Source organism: Macaca thibetana, chromosome 10 (genome assembly GCF_024542745.1).
Source record: "Macaca thibetana thibetana isolate TM-01 chromosome 10, ASM2454274v1, whole genome shotgun sequence".
Taxonomy (NCBI): domain Eukaryota; kingdom Metazoa; phylum Chordata; class Mammalia; order Primates; family Cercopithecidae; genus Macaca; species Macaca thibetana.
Window position 1 is genome coordinate 41,672,394 of NC_065587.1, and position 16,628 is coordinate 41,689,021.

Here is a 16,628-nt window from a genome sequence, read left to right on the forward strand (position 1 = left end):
GTGGGCTGATAGAGCTAAGCTACCCAGCATGGCGCCTGGCACCTAGGGAACAGCAGCAGCCACTGCAATGCCCATCCACCACAACACAAATTACCCTGGAGTAGAAGAGCCACAGGAGTTAGAACCCACACTTCAGCTTGCAGTCCCCACCCTGCTGCCACTTGGTGGTTATAAGACTTCTGGGTGTCACCACCACATTGGAAATGAAGTTTTTTTCACCTGTAAAACTAGGCTGATTTTGAATTCCAGAGCTAGTCCTGAGGATTGAGAGAATACATGTAAAGTCTTGTAAGTGGAGAAGTTCTATGCACATGCTGGGGATGACTACAGGACTGGCGTTTACTGATCGTTTACAGAGGTCTGGGCTTTGGGTTATGGTTTGGGATTTGACTGTCACTTGACAGCCACGGCTGCTGTGAATGACATTGTCCTAGATGTTTTGCATAACAGACTTGTCATCCTACAGATGAGGAAACTGAGGCTCAGAAAGGCTAAGCCGCTTAACCCGAAGTCACATAGCTACTAAAACCAAGTTAGGTTTTGAATCTAGACTTTTCTGACTCCAGAGCCCACCAGATCTTAACCTACTTGGAACCCACTGCTTGGTGGTGAATTATAACAAAGTATTAACTGTGTTTCTAACCAAATGCAGTGCTTGAGATTTAAAAATTCACACACACGCCTCAAACATACAGATTCTGAAATGACTTCTTTGAGATTAAAGAAGTGTATGTTTCTGGAAGACTGCTGGAAAACATCACTTCTTTGGCTGTGACTTTATTGGGGCAGGCAGTGGTGAGCAAGGAGTGTGTCCCCGTGGACCAGTTCGTGGAGCACCTGCTTCCCAGCCTCCTGAGCCTCGCGTCAGATCCTGTGCCCAATGTGAGGGTTCTGCTAGCCAAGGCCCTAAGGCAGATGCTGTTGGCAAAGGGTAGGTGGAGCACTTTTCGGAACTCACACATTTCAGGTAAACTCCAGCAGTTGTTAAAGGCCCCAGCTAGATTTCCTCTAGGAAACTGAGGCAGGTTGTGTGACAGCATGCTTAAGATTTATTATGTAAATGAATATATTAACTTTTATGCATCATTTTATGTTATTTATAAAATGACTAAGGAAATGAATGTAATTTGGTCTTCACACTTAATAAACATATACTAAAATGCAAAATATTACATAGCTTTCCAGAAATGAGGGAAACTGATAAATTTTGAGTTATGACATGAAAGATTATGAAGCCTTAACTGCTATTACGTTTTAATGGTATTGTTTTGTGGTCAGTTAGAAAACATTTATAACCCAACTAGTGGGTTATTTACACCTGGACAGGACTTAATAAAAGCTTTGTGTTTCTTGGATAGTTTATTTCTACACCACACATATAAGAAAATATCTTGAACTCTGCCCTACATGTACATGTCTTGCCACTTCACCCCCTGCCCCACCCTACCTGCAACCTGCTCCTGTTCCACACATTGCCATTTGCTTTGTGTTGCAGGAAAAAAAGATAGTTACTATAATTTTTAAAATATACATAACTGTTAGGAGTCCATCTTTAACATTTTAGAAATACTCTTTGATTAAGGCATTTTATCATTTGAAAGGACTTATATCTGTGTTTGTTCTGTGAAAAATGATTTATTGTCCTGACATGTGGCTAACAAAAAACAAAAACACGTGTGTTTTGAACACTGTTCATGGCATACCTAATTCAGACTCATGGTTTCTCTCTTTAGCGTATTTTAGAAATGCCGGTAACCCTCATCTTGAAGTCATTGAAGAGACCATCGTAGCATTGCAGTCAGACCGGGACCAAGATGTTTCCTTCTTTGCAGCCCTAGAACCAAAGCGGCGGAATATCATAGACACTGCTGTACTAGAAAAACAGAATTAACTACTCCGTGATGAGTTGCAATCTGATTGTTTCATGCTTGGCACATATGGCTTAAAGTAACTTGAAGGGGAGCTGATTGTATTATACCAGCTGGGGGAGATTCTGGAGCCTTTCATACTGTGTACTCTGACTGGCACCTTTTCCATCTGTACCCCGAAGGCACTGAACCTGATGGGGGCTTTTTCTGGATGGCTGGGCCATCCTGATCAAGCCTGATCAGGAAGTCTGTGGAAAGATTGCAGACCATGTAGCTAACTGGGCACTGGAGCCTCTGAACCACCAGGCTGCCTGCCAGCAAGTTATTTTCTCCATGGCAGACTGTATGATCTGAAGTCCCCCCAACCCTTGCCAAGTAGTTTATTAGAAGCTCTTAAGTCTTTAATAGACCTGCATATTTCCTTCCCTTATGATTTCCTATAAAATATAGTTTCTGCTGGTATGTTTTATTTTTAACTGAAATACTGTACATATGTAAATAACTCTTGACAGGAAGAAAATATATAAATGTAGTATTTGCCCCCTATCAGTGAGCTGAACAAATACATCATTTAAATCTATGCTCCACTTTGAGTTGCTACAAATATAGTTCAGTTTGTTTACTTTTGAAAAATGTGATAAAGAAATCTAAAGAATGATTGATGGCAGTCTTTCTAATATTGTGCCTTGGTCATAAACTACTTGGAACATTCCTCAGGCACTCACTCCTCCCCGCCTGACAGGAACTGTTTCCATGAAGGTATGTGTTGGCCTTTGATAGAGGCATAAAGCTGAAAGATTTTTCATTTTTATATGGATATGCTCTCATATGTTTAAGAACTTGAGAGGGAAGTGGACAACTGAGGTTTTTCCATTTTTATATGGATATGTTATATGTTTAAAAACTTGGGAGGTAAATTGATAACTGAGATGCATGGAATATTGGCTTTATATCTAATGCTTTAGAATCTTAACCAAAAAAAAGGAAAACCCAGTTCTGATCAGAACCTGCCCACAAGTTCTACGCACCTGTGACTTTGGGGGTCAAATTATATACTCTTTAAATTGACTTAAGTACACATCACTTAGATTTCATGCGTTTCAAATTTAGACTGAGAAATCTGCTCTAGAATTTAACCAGGTTTTTTAAATCAAGGTTTTCTAACCATTTGAACAAATTTTACATACATGTATGCACATGTCATTTTTCTTGTTTCTATTTTTATGTTCTCAAAGGTAGGATAAAGAAGGAAGGAGGAAACAGCTCATTTGGGGTTCAAGAGCTAGCTCTGCTAAGGGCTTGTAAGCTTTCTATTCTGCCCTTTGATCTTTTTCTTGTTTGTCTTGTCTTTATTTTTTAATGAAATTTTGAAGCTATGTTATTGAATTTTCTGGTATACAGGATGTTACTCCCACCTCCAAATTCCATTTAACTGATTCTTTTAAAAGAAAGATAGGAGTATATATACCACGCCAAAATAATAATAAAGTACGTATGTGAAAGCTGCAAATTATACCCCAGGGTAGCATTTAGGCAGCATCGGCAAAAAGTGAGTTAATAAATCGGAAGCTACATATTTAAAACAAAAATCGGTCAATCCGTCGTGTGTTTAATACTTGCCTAAAGTAAATGGAGATACTGTTTTGCTTTGGTAACTGGCAATTTTTATTTTATTTTTTATTGCCTACAAATTGAGATTGTTTTGTTAAAATCTGTTGATCTAGCAGCAAGTAGAATTATTCAACTGGAATCTTGTATTCTATTCAGAGCTTAATTTTCCATTAAGGAAAAAAATGAGCTTCAGTTTGTGTTGTGATGTGTATAATTTGCATGCTGAATCACAACATGCTTGGATAGATTGTAGAGACTCTGGTAAATAATCTAACCTTTACAATTTTAGTTTATGTGTTAACATTTTTCTATAATTTGCCTTTCCAATGCAGAGATATTTTTTATGGCTGTAATTTCTCTGTAAAAATAATTTTTAAGCTTACATTTTATTCTTTTTTTGCAACAACCGAGATTTTTCCAAGATTGTTCTGTTTCACCTTGCCCTCCTAGCTCCCGCCCCCATCACTTCAGCGCTTGTATTTTCTAATTATTCATGGGTGCGATGTTGAGTGTTTGTAATTTGACCACCACAGGTAGGCTTCCTGTTTACTTGAACACTCAGCCTCATCTCCGGTGAATAAATGGAAAAGCACAGATGGGTTTCTCCCAGGCAGAGCTCACTCCAAAGGTGTCTTCATAGAGCCAGCCCAGCCTTTGTCAAGGGGACGTTTCTCCACTTAAGTGTGTTTATCGGCATCTTTCTCCCGCCAGTAATTCAAGAGCATTTTCAGAATTGATAGATTTTGATGCAGTTTTGCAAGTTTCCATGGAAGGCTGTCTCCCACTTCTGGGATTCACCCCCCCAAGTCGGGACCAGATCTGCTGCAGGGTTTATGAAATGTTTGTTTTTTGTTTTTTTATTCATTCATACTAGAAGTGTTTTTATAACGGAAGTCTGCACTTTAAAACTCTGCAGGCCATGCATGCAATGGTGATTTGGAGCCTTGTTCATGGGTAATTCCTCCAGGTGATTTATCCCAATTTCTGCAAAGATCCTATTTTAAACAGACACGGAGAAGTGGTAACCGTTTCCTAACAGCAGTAAGAATGCCCCCTTTCATTTGCCTGGTGAAAAGAACAGTCGTTAACAGCAGCCTGGAGGCTTCGAGGAGGTGGGGAGCGGGCCTGAGCTCGGGACTGGGTCGTCAGAGCGTGGCCGCCCGGCGATGTCTCTGTATTTATCAATAAATCTCCCTGTTGTTTCGGGAAGGGCCTACGTCCTGTTCCATTATTTAAGAATCGTCTCCCGCGGCCACGTGAAACCGCGTCTTTGTTCATCGCGGAGTGGGAAAGGACTCCGGGACCTTTGGGCGCCGCCCGCCCGTCGGTCTCCCTGGGGGCTCGGGCGGCGGGCAGGGAGAGGCCTCGCCGTGCGTCTGGAGGGGGCGGGCACGGCAGGGCCTGGGCGTCACAGTGGGGCGGGGGGCGCACGGGCCCGGCGGGGGCGGTGATGACGCGCGGCCGCCTCACTTGAGCCGCGGATGACGCGCGGCCGCGACTGGACCATGCGGCGGGCGGCGGCGGGGGCGGGCGGAGCGCGGGCGGCGGGGCCGCTGGGGGGCGCCCCTCGCCTGCACCCCAATGCGGGACGCAGGGGCGGTATGCGGGCCGGACCGCAGGGGCGCGGCGGGTCCAGGGCAGGCTCGGGGGGCTCGCGGCCCCTCCCAGCGCAGTCCCGGGCCTGTTCCCGCGGCCGGAGCCAGCAGCTCGTCGGTGACCCGAAGGCCGCGAGCGCGTTGCCCGACTTGGCCCCTGACGTCTTCTTCCTGCGGGTGCGGCTGGAGGAGACGGGGGAGATATTCCGCGTGGCAAATTGCCGCGGCGACATGACCGTGCGGGAGCTCAAAGAGGAACTGGACCTGATGGTCGGCATCCCCTTCAACCTCCAGCGGCTCCAATACCTCGACGAAGGTGGCTCCTGCCCTGACCCCTTCCCTGGCCACATGTAAGGGCACCCTGGCCACTTCTGAAGCTGGATTCCCAAAGGGAAGCTTGCTTACGTGAGAAACCCCAGATGGCAAAGGAAACCCCTGAAACCCAGCCACCCTGAAACCCAGATGGAAGGGCCACTTGGGGTCCTGGCCGCAGAGGGACTTCCCAATCTCAAACACACGGGATTCAAATTGGACTCCCAATCAAGGCAAACCTTGTCCACATGACCCGAATCCACAAGCAGGTCCTGCCTGGATTGGGCTGCATCTGCCAACCCTGAGCAAATCGTGTCCAAGCCAGGACCTCCCAGAATCCAGACCCTCAGGCTCCCTATGTCTTCATAAGGAACACAGGTCCCAAAGCCAATAAGACTTGTCTGAAACAAAACCTGTCCTCAGCAGGACCCCCAAACCCAGGGCAAGCCTGCCCATGTCAGTACCCCACACTCAAAGCAAACCTCAAGTCCTCCGCCATGCTGGTCTTGAGAACATCAGAACCCCAAATCCTCTAGCCAACCATGTCCACTCAAGCATGCCAAACCTGAAACAAACCCTGCTGACCTCAGAACCCACAAACCCAGAACGAAATTGCCTAACACCAGACCCCAAATCTCCAGGCTAACCGTGACTACCTCAGAACCCCAGATCCTCCAGCTACCACATCCACCCCAGGATGCCAGGGCTTGAACAAACCTTAACCACTTCAGGACCCCAAAATCCAAAGCAACCATGCCCAACTGAACCCCAAATCTCCAGGCTACCCATGACTACCTCAGAACCCCAGATTTTCCAGCCACTTTTGTCTTGCAAGGACGCCAAATCAAAACAAACCCTGTCCATCTCAGGACCCCAAAATCAACAAACCAGCCCAAGACTGAACCCCTAATCTCCAGGCTAACCATAACTCAGAACTCCAGATCCTCCAACAACCGTGTCCAGGCAAAGAGGTCAAAGCTGAGCTCACCATGACCATACCAGAACCCAAATCCCCTCAAAGTGTCTTCATGAGGGCTCCAAAGAATAAAACAAACTCTGTCCACAACAGGATCCCAAAGCTCAAGTCAAACCCACCCACATCTGAATTCACCCCCAGACATGAAACCATGTCTACATCAGCACTCCAAGGTTGAAGCCAGCCATGTCCATATCAGGAAGTCAAGGTTCAAACCAAACCTTGCCTCCATGAGTACCCCAAAACTCAAAGCAAACGTTTCTTGTATGTGTAACCCAAATCCTTCAGCCAACCTTATTTATACCAGAACCCCAAATTCCAGACCAAACACTTCATATAGCAGGAGCCCAAATTTTGGAGGAGATTTTATCACCATGAAGACCCCCAAATCTCAGGGCAGATGTGCTCTATTCCTACCCTCCAAATGCTACACTACTCGGGGCTACATCAGATCCCCACATCCCAAAACAAGTCCTGCCCATATGAGGACTCCGAATCCCAGAACAGACTTTTTCACATCAGGACCCCCAAACAGACGGCAAACCTTACTTTAATCAGAGCCCAAATCCAGAGTCAACTGCCCTCACAGGAACGTGAGTCTCAAAGCAAATGCTGCTATCCACGTTTGAACCTGAATACTGGAACTAACCTAGTACATATCAGAACCCCAAATTCCATGCCGTGTCCTTGTTCACGTTGGGAGCTCAAAGCTAGCCCAGCCGGAATCAGAACCCAGAGCCGAAAGTTCCCTGTGACTGAATTAGGACCCCAAGGGCCCCGCTCCAGACAAGTTTCATGTGGTAGATACCCAGCGGAGGCCAGGCACCCTAGAGCCCATCTCTCTTTCCATCAGTCTCCTTCCCTGACCTGAAGGCGTGGCTTTCCCTATCCCGATTCCCTACAATATTTAGGATATGAGAACAGGATCAAAGTCCCTGGCTCCATCATCTCCCCACCTGGTTGAAATCAACACAACACACTTCAAGAAAATGAAGATATAGAAAAAATCTCTGAGCTGCTGCACAGAGAATGTGAACAGCTGATATTGCAGAGAGACTGCAGCTGTACTGCAGGGGCTGGGGAACGATGGAGACAGACAGATCTGAAAGCAGCCTGCCTCCACGGGCTTGGTGCTGCCAGACACTGCCCTTCTGGGCTCAGTTTCCTAATCTATAACACAGAGCCACCAGCTCTAGAATTCTCAAGAGCTGTTTCCCCCTATGGACAGAAATGACTCAGGAAACTCAAAATGCACAGTGAAGGCCAAAATACCTTCCTTTGCTCTCTTTAAAATAGGTTAAGCATTTTTCATGACATATTATTTTCCTATAGGAGTATTTGGAAGATGCTCTTGGGCATTTTTGAGGTCTTATTTGGAAAGAAATGTGTTTCCAGCCTAGTCTGTATTTAACATATTAAAAGTGAGGAGAGTTGTTGAAGGACTTAGTAAGAGTTCCCAAACAAGTAATTTGAAAATTATGTATCCTCAGCTACAAATGCCTGGCACCCCTTCTGTTCATTTATTTTCGCTGATGAGCTGTGCTGAGCTATTAATTCAAGAAAGCTAAGAGGGAGCGAGAGAGAGGGGGTGACTTAACACTGATGTCACAGTGCTATCACTCAACAGGCACTTAGCAACTGTTAGAAGCTCGACCTCTCTCTGCCGTTGCAGTCCTTGCCGTGGGTGGTAAACAAGAAAGACAGAAAGTGCTACTCATTATTAGAAGAAATTTGGGCTACTGCCTATAAATAATCCTCTGAGGCCTCTCCTACCCACCTCAAAATTTGGGGCGGGGGGAGATCAAATGAGATCATGTGTGAAAACCTTGAGATACACAAATCTAAAAGGGGTGAGCACATCCATGGGCCAGGGTTGCCCTTACACGTCTGTCGTCAACTTTGATAATTTATTTAGCTGGTGATAATTAGTATTTGTCTAAGTCCAAGGCAGTGGCTGCCTGTTTATAAAAAGAGGATGTACTCCGATCTCTATAGGGGTTGTTCAGCATGTGGGAGTTGTACTCTTGCACGTCTCAGCAAAACACAGCTTTACTCAATATTTTCAAAGTTGTAGGGAGTCAAGTTGTCTTACTTAGACTAATTACCGGTTATCCTCTGTGTCTGAACCACAAATAGGACACTAATGAACAGATTTGCTGATCACTATTGCCTGTTGACATCTACCATCCTGAGTTTCTGGTAGCAAATTGGTGCTCATAGAGCCAAAAGTGGGAAGCCAGTGGCCCCGGAGGGAGTCAGCACTGGGGTGGCTGTTTACTTAAAGGCTGTGTGAGCCTCCGTTTGCTCATCAGCAGATGGACATAACAAACCTACCTTGGAGAGCTGTCCTAAGGATGAAAGAATATAGGTACTCAGTCTGGGCACCAAGTAATCACTAAGTACCTAGTATACAAGCACAAAGCAGTCAATCATGAAACCAGAAAACTCATGAATCCCACTGACTTGGAATGTAGACCGTCTCACCTGGGCAGAGCTGGGACTCGATGTTGATGGCATTGCTTATAAAGAAAGCATGAGGCCAAAGGAGCTCTGGTACTCCAAGTCCAAACTGGGGTGGATGTCAGCATTAGCTCCTTACATCACATCAGCTCTCAGCTGGGGAGATTTTGTCCCCCAGAGTCCATTTGGCAATATCTGGAGACTTTTTTTTTTTTTTTTTTTTGAGACAGGGTTTCACTCTATTGCCCAGGCTGGAATGCAGTGGTGCAATCTTGGCTCACTGCAACTCTGCTCAGGTGATCCTCCCACCTCAGCCTCCTGAGTAGCTGGGACCACAGGTACGAGCCATCAGGCCCAGAAAATGTTTGTATTTTTTGTAGAGATGGGTTTTTGCCATGTTGCCCAGGCTGGTCTCGAACTCCTGGGCTCAGGCGATCTGCCCACCTCGGCATCCCAAAGTACTGAGATGACAGGTGCGAGCCACTGTACCGAGCCTGGAGACACTTTTGATTGCCTTGATTTGGCGAACATGCTGCTAGCATCTAGTGAGTAGAGGCCGGGAAGCTGTGAACACCTGACAATGAGGAGGGGCCCCTACCACAAGGAGTTACCCAGTCTAAACTGTCAGCAGTGCCAAGGCGGAAAAATCCCTCCCAGGCTTCAATTTGAAAGGTCCAACAATTTTTTGCATTGTCACCTCTTTAGCCAAGTAATGACATTATCCAAGAGAGTATTTTGGTTTACCCTATATGACTTGTTTAACCACATTGTGCCGTGTGTCTAATGACTGGTTACTTCAAGTTTAAGTCGTTCTATTTGTAGAGTTTGCCTCATAAAATGATTTTACTGACTCATGTGCCTTTTCACAATAGGACAAGTTATAATTACAGAATTTTATAAATTGTTGGCATTGTGATTTTGTTCGGCTTCCATCTGAGCTGAACCAAATTAATTTTCTAAAAAGCATTACCAACAACAGACAGACCCACGCGGCACCATCAAATGAGATTCGTATTCGATATTTCTAAAATTATCTTTGTGGCACTCAAGGTCAGATAATCTCTTAACTTAACCAATGTAGTAGTTTATCTTTAATACGCAATTTTTTAAAAGAAAAAAAATGATTCCCTGCAGGAGTTTTGATGGATGACACTACCCTGAAGTTCCATGATGTTGTTCCTGGAGGGATTATTTCATTATGTATCTGGCGTCATGACGGATGGACAGAACTTGTTTTGGCGGCTGCGGAAGGGGATCCCAGCAAGGTGTTTTCATGCTTCTTTAAATGGATATTATACGTTACGAAGCAACCGTAAATTGTGGGGGAAAAATTAGTCTTTAATATGGATATCTGAGTAACAGTTTCAGAGCAGGGAAGAGAGAACGATGAGCCGTGTCATAATTACGAAATACTGCACCGAGGGTTTGCCTTCACTCCTTGGGTTTACCATTTTGCTGGGTTTATCAATTTGTGATTTATAACCCACTTACTGCCCTGCCCCGCCCCGCCCCGCAAAGGAGTCGAGGCAGCACGTTTCTATTCATGTGTATGAGTGATAAGGTCGGAAATCTAATTTAACACTGAGAGGAGAACTCCAGATAACTGGGAAATGCACAGCTCAGAGCTCAGGGCTGTGGTACAGGCCTCCGTCAGGTGCTGCCTGGTTCCGGGGCGGCGGGAGGTCCCTTGTTCCTGGGGCGAGCAGTGGGCGCTCTGTCCTCCAGGGCTCCTGCTGGCCTCTCAGCTGGGCTCTAGGGGTGGGCAGTGGGGGGCAGGAGGACAGAAACCAGATGTATACCCAACAGGGAATATGAATTGCTGCGACACGAGGGGCAATGCTCTATTCTTTCTAGAAAAGAAATTCGGATGGAAAGCTATATGCTCCTGGAGAAGAGGAGACAGAGTTTCTTTGCCGAGAAAGGGGTCAGGGAAGGCTGAGTGTAGCAGGGGCTAGGATTGGCATTCTCGGAAGAGTGGGTGGGCTCGGGGCAGGTGCAGCAGGAGGCAGCCTTGGCAGGGAGGGTGGGCAGGAAGGGGCACCCAGGCCTGACACACCTCCTCCCAATCCCTCCCGCTTCTCCTCTGCACGCTCCTCTGCCCCTTCTGTCTCCCTCCCCTTTGTCACCAGCAGTGTGGTCCATGCTTGGTTTTCTGACTCTTGCTCTGGCTGCAGGGGTCACCTCCCTGCTGTCTGAGTTTGTCAGAATTGCCATCATCCTCATCTCGATTCTGCTCCTCCCACCGCCCCAGTCCTGACTCCCACATCAGGGCAGAGTATCCTCGCTGGGGGAACCCGTAGCCTTCCTCCCAGGCTCAAAGACTTAATTCACCACGAGCCGGTTACACGACTGGACTGTTCACCTGTGCGTGTTCAGCTTGCTCTGAAACCTAACGGAGACAATGGGCACACAAATAGATGGGAAGGCCAGAGCTGGTCTCCAAGAGATGCCTGTCACCCTCTGGGAGGCCATTTGTATTGGCTGTTTTCTTCCTCAGTGGCTTCAACCACCTTCCTGTGGACACCCGGCAAAGCTATTTTCTCTCTTCAAAACATCGACAGGAAGACCTTCCTGCGTTCCGAGCCTGACTGATGGCGAATTCGTATTTCCTGAACATATATAAGGCATTAAATTATGGCCTCCCCATCCTATCCTGGGTGTTTCTCAGCTTTTCTTGGAGGTTTTCCACCTCTCTTTTCCCATGAGGAGCCTGAGTTTGGCATTCAAGCAGGCCTTCCCCTGAGCATGCCCCATCAGCCATCCAACAGAATGTAGCCACGCTTTTGAGAATAACTCAGACTCCTCTTATCTTGCCCAGCTATCTTGTCTAGGGCTTACTGAAGATTCCTTCTACCGAACTGCCAATTCAGAACATTTTGAGGGTGAGAAGTGGAAGCAGTGGACGTCTCAGAGGGCATTTGTGGCGTTGTATGTGGCCTCACACAGAGGTCACTCTGATGCTGTGCAGTACCTTCTAGAACACGGTAATTCTGGTAGAAAGCTTCCTATATTCATGAGTTGGGATTTTTTGCAGGTAGAAAGGACAGAGTGTCTTGTGTTCCAGGTCCTTCCAGCAGTGGTTTCCTGGACCTGTGTCTTGTCAGCCACCAATCAGGGTCCCCATGGGACCACTCGCTCCCTGTCTAGGCAAGTGTCTTAGGGTACGCCAGTCAGAGGCTGCCCTCCTTCTCTTCACCAGGTCTCAAGAAGATTCTTTCTGGTTCAGTGAGGCAGAAATTTCAGGACCCAAGACACAGGGGGCAGCTACAAAGGATTCCTGGTTCGTTTCCAACCAGACATATTGCTGGGAATATTCCCATGCTGTCTGCGTGATTTCCAGCCTCGCATGAAATTAGGATGCTGCAACGGTCCAAAATGGTCTAACCTCTGGCCAGGCACGGTGGCTCACACCTGTAATCTCAGCATTTTGGAAGGCCAAGGTAGGCAGATCACATGAGGTCAGGAGTTCACAACCAGCCTGGCCAACATGGCGAAACCCATCTCTGCTAAAAATACAAAAATTAGATGGGTGTGGTGGCATGTACCTGTAGTCCCAGCTACTGGGGAAGCTGAGACAGGAGAATACAACAAAAACACACACAAAAAAAAAAAAAAAAAAAAAAAAACTAGAAAAAAACCCCAAAATAGTCTACCCTCCAGCCAGCACAGCTCTGTGGTGGATGGCAGGATCACCACTCTTCCTTCTCCAAGCCTCGTTATTATTTTCTCACAAGACATTAATGCTGAACTCTCTTTTCACCCCACCTCCACTTAAGGGCCTCCTTCCTCTCTCTCTCTCTCTCTCTCTCTCTCTCTCTCTCTCCGGCTCTCTTGATAGATAGAAACAGAAGCCTAAGACAACATTGTCTTCAAATTAAAGAGCTTTACACAACATTCCATAGGTGTACACTCTATCCTCCCTGGATGTGGGATATTTTTGGGAAAAGATGCCCACTGATGGAGATGCAGACCACTCAAGAACAATGGAGAACAGCTGTAACAGCTCAGACCACCAGCTTCCTTGGAAAAAGGGAGAACATGTTATGTGGTGTTTGGTCAATGGTTTGGGCTCAGGAGGGGCCTTTCCCAAGGGTCTCCCGTATCAGCTTGCCTCCAAATTAGACAACAGCTTCTTTCCTACCCACAGCCTTGGCTCCAGCCTCTCAGCTCAGTCATTGCTATTTTTCCCACTTACACCGAGCAAGGTGGAAAACATCTTGGATTTCCTGGGCCGGATGATTGGGCCATGCATCGGGGGTATAAACCTCTGTGATGGGTAAAGGTTACCTAAACAATATTCTCCTTCCTTCCTTCACTGCCTGTCTGCTCTTTGCTTGTTGTAAAATGAAATATGAGCTTTGCACAGCCCAGCAGTCCCTTAAGCTCATAAAAAGTCATTTTCACTCTGATGGAACTGTGATGTATTTGAAGGCACCAGTTAAAAAATTACAGCCAGCTTTGCGAAGTTTTCTGTCCTCTGAAGACAGCTGCTGGGGGGAGGTGTCATGGTCGACACTGGTGTTCTAAGAGCCTATTTAAAACTTTACCTCACCAACCAGCCGGAGCTCATAAAAACTGGCTACCGAAATGTCAGCTGAATTTAATTGAATTGCCTTGTTTTCTGTGTCATGATATTTGTTATCCAGAATTTGATTCAATTCAACAATTCCATATTGGACACCTGTCATTAGCCCATCCATCTGCAGGAGGCAGTGAGGAATTTAATCGAAGTGAAATCTGTCCATGAGTCAGGCTGCCCATTGCGTCATTTCCCGAGTGCCTGTCTTCTGCAGGCACTGAGCTACGTGCTCGGGATGAGAACAGCAACGAGCCAGATGTGTGTGTTTTCTGCCCTCCTGGAGTTTATGAGGGGAAATCAGTAGATTATTACAAATAATTCCATAGTCAATGGTGTACACAGTGTTGTGAAGATGTAGAGTGTCTATTGAGCTTATACAGGAGATTTCACGGGGTGGGAGAACTAAGGAAGATTTTCCCAAGGAAAGAAATGAAACCTAAAGGAAAGTCAGAGTTAGCTCAGAATAAAATGAGAATGTTGTGAACGGGCCTGGGGCAGGAGGCAGAGCAGGGTGTATTTAAGGGATGAAGGTGGAAGGTAGGTATAATTGGTGCCTTGGTGGTGGGGTTGGGGAGGAGAGTATGGCAGGAGGGAATGCTGGAATAGTAATGGGAAAGTATGGTGAGAGTGAGCGGGAAAGACCTAGAACATCAACCCACAGGTGGCGGGATGGCAGTGATGGATCTGAGCAGGAGTTTGATATGGGCATTCTGGAAAAATCACTGGTTACTGCCAGGGGAACATACTGGAGGCAGGGCAGTGCTGGAGCTGGGCCAGGCAGCAGGACCTCCCTGGGGAGCACTCCCTTCACAGCCCTGGACCCCTCCTGTGTTCCCCTTCCGCATGTCTTCCTTCTGGCCAATGTTCTTATTTTACAGGAGCCAGCTGCCTCAGCAGATCCCCCCTGGGCAGGACACCCCTGCATGTGGCTGCAGCAATGGGTCGGTCAGACTGTATAAGCCTTCTGCTCCAGCACGGGGCCTCCATCCACGACAAAGATGCCAAGGGGGAGACCCCCATCTCCATTGCACACCGCCTGAACCACACACAGAGTGAGCGGCAGATGTTCCTCCTCCACCAGATAGCGAAGTCAGGGATACGGGATCTTAACGACTTGGTCATGAAGAATGCTTTGCAGAGGATCAAGTCTGGGTTTAGGTCTAAGGTGAAGATGATGACCCCTCATTAGCTCCCAGTGGGAACGCTTGCCTGTTGAAGCTGGTTTGGGCAACTTTGCAGAGTTCAATCCCATGGGGGTCCTTGGTGAGCAGGGAGGCAGGAAAACAGGGCAATTAACCTGAATCAGATATGAAATTATCTGTCCTGTTTGCAAATGATTTCGGGAGGGTGTTGATGGCAGGAGGTAAGTCTGTGCTCATTTGGTAATCCATTACAGACTGAACAGGCTCTGATGCCAGCCTTTAATTTTAAGCTATTTGTACATTGTACCCAATAGCGCTGCTTAGGGTGATGGGAGCCAATTACCTTCTCTCCCTTCTGGGGACTGTCTAATGCACTGGCATAATAGGAGTAATAACAATAATGATAATAGCACTATTGTTATTGTACAAAACAAGTGCCAGCAAATGTCAGGAGGTCGTGTGTGGTGTGGGCTGTGAATTTCAGTCTGTAAAGCTGTGGAACTAAATGCTCCCACAGTTAATGTTCCAGGTTTCCTGAGCCATCGTTGAGGGGTCTGCTTCTTGAGTCAGGGGCAGAAGGGAAGCTGGGTGAGCTTGGCTCTCCAAACACATTCTCCAGAAGGGATGCCTTATTACTTTTGTTGAAAGGTAACACATTGGCACTAGATGGGGAGGAAACAGTGTAAAAGAAGATGAGAATCAGGCTGGCCACATCTTCTCCTTTGTCTCATCCCCAGGGGTCCATGCAATCTCCTCTTGCTAGTGTTCTCCTTTTCCTGCCAGCACTGGGATAGCCCTTCCTTCTTTCCTTTGAGCAAACCACCTTGGAGTGTCTATCTCAACTCTCAGGTCTCTGCATTACAAAACCTTATACCACACTGCAGGATGTGCTTGGTGTTCCCACAGGGTCCCAGCCTGCCAAGTGCACGAGTGAGCTGGGCGTGGGAAACAAGAAGGAAAGATAAGGATGGGGCCAGGAAGAGGGCACTGAGACTCCATTCCTGCAGAGATGAAAGGCAGAGGCTGCTAGATCTTTCTAGAGCTCCAGACCTGGAAATCTGGCTTTTTGAAAGGATCTCTCTTGACTTTTTTTTTTTTTTTTTTTTTTTTTGGAGACGGAGTCTTGCTCTATTGCCCAGGCTGGAGTGCAGTGGTGCCATCTCGGCTCACTGCAACCTCCGCCTCCCAGGTTCAAGCGATTCTCCTGCCTCAGCCTCCTGAGTAGCTGAGATTGCAGGCACCCGCCACCACGCCTGGCTGATTTTTGTATTTTTAGTAGAGACGGGGTTTCACCATGTTGGCCAGGTTGGTCTCGAACTCCTGACCTCATGATCTGCCCACCTCAGCCTCCCAAAGTGCTGGATTTACAGGCATGAGCCACCGCACCTGGCCAGATCTCTCTTGATTTTTAAAATTTGGCTTGAATTTTTGAAGAATGTGGTCTGCTACAAAAGGAGTGAGAAGATGCGGGGCACACCCATGTGACTGCCTCTCATTGTCAAACTCCATTTCATGGAGAAACGTGGTAGAATCAATCTAAGTCTCTCTGGAACAATCCAAAACTCTGATGCCACAGTGAGGGAGTAGCCACGGGTCTTGCTGGGTGGCGTATGGGGTCCACTCTCCCACCTTCCACAGACCATTCATGTTTCTCTAAAGCCCTACCTTCTAAGCAACTTTTGGAATCAAAATGTGTGGCAATGGTCTTGTGACCATTGCAGTTTTCCTGGGAATGGGAAATGGCACTGTATCCTGGCCCCCCTTTCCCACTTCCATCCCAAGAACTGGAGTCAGCTTTTAAATTAACTGGCTGCATTTCCTGCTGTCATAGCAAGTAAGATCTGTGTTAATGATGTGGTTTTACACTCAGTGTACGTGGCTGTACCCAGCTCAGCACTCTGTTTGACAAATAATAGCCGAGGAAAAAAATACCTCGCATCAGCTATGTCAAAACTGAGATCTTGTTCTTGGCAGACGTTCTGCAAAGTCAACAGGCAGATATTAAGCAACCCCAACCCAATGGGGCAATCCATTTAGCTAATGAGGTGTTAGGGGGGTGACGCGGGCACTCTTTTAATTTAACAA

General features: G+C 46.8%; 2 protein-coding genes across 6 annotated transcripts in view; both read left to right on the forward strand.

Annotated features, from left to right (window-relative positions):
* Window positions 1-4,688, forward strand: part of LOC126929359 (serine/threonine-protein phosphatase 4 regulatory subunit 1-like) — an 86,739-nt gene extending 82,051 nt beyond the window's left edge. For 4 of the 5 annotated variants that reach the window (XM_050745585.1, XM_050745588.1, XM_050745589.1 and 1 more), the window contains 2 exons: window positions 790-931; window positions 1,734-4,688. In XM_050745585.1, coding sequence (XP_050601542.1) covers window positions 790-931; window positions 1,734-1,891 — 300 coding nt within the window. In that variant the 3' untranslated portion in view covers window positions 1,892-4,688. The remainder of the gene's footprint in view (window positions 1-789; window positions 932-1,733) is intronic. The other variant, XM_050745586.1, reaches the window with a different exon arrangement.
* Window positions 4,689-4,960: 272 nt separating this feature from the next.
* ANKRD60 (ankyrin repeat domain 60) lies at window positions 4,961-15,483 on the forward strand. Its single transcript, XM_050745602.1, has 4 exons — window positions 4,961-5,390; window positions 9,957-10,087; window positions 11,641-11,806; window positions 14,280-15,483. The coding sequence occupies exons 1-4, from the start codon at window positions 4,961-4,963 to the stop codon at window positions 14,588-14,590; spliced, it is 1,038 nt and encodes a 345-aa protein (XP_050601559.1). The 3' UTR covers window positions 14,591-15,483.
* The last annotated feature ends 1,145 nt before the right edge of the window (window positions 15,484-16,628 follow it).

Coding starts and splice junctions, on each gene's coding strand:
- ANKRD60 (XM_050745602.1), top strand. CDS start 4,961: ATGACGCGCGGCCGCGACTGGACCATGCGGCGGGCGGCGGCGGGGGCG. Junction 5,391..9,956: donor GCTCCAATACCTCGACGAAG/GTGGCTCCTGCC, acceptor GATTCCCTGCAG/GAGTTTTGATGGATGACACT. Junction 11,807..14,279: donor GCAGTACCTTCTAGAACACG/GTAATTCTGGTA, acceptor CTTATTTTACAG/GAGCCAGCTGCCTCAGCAGA.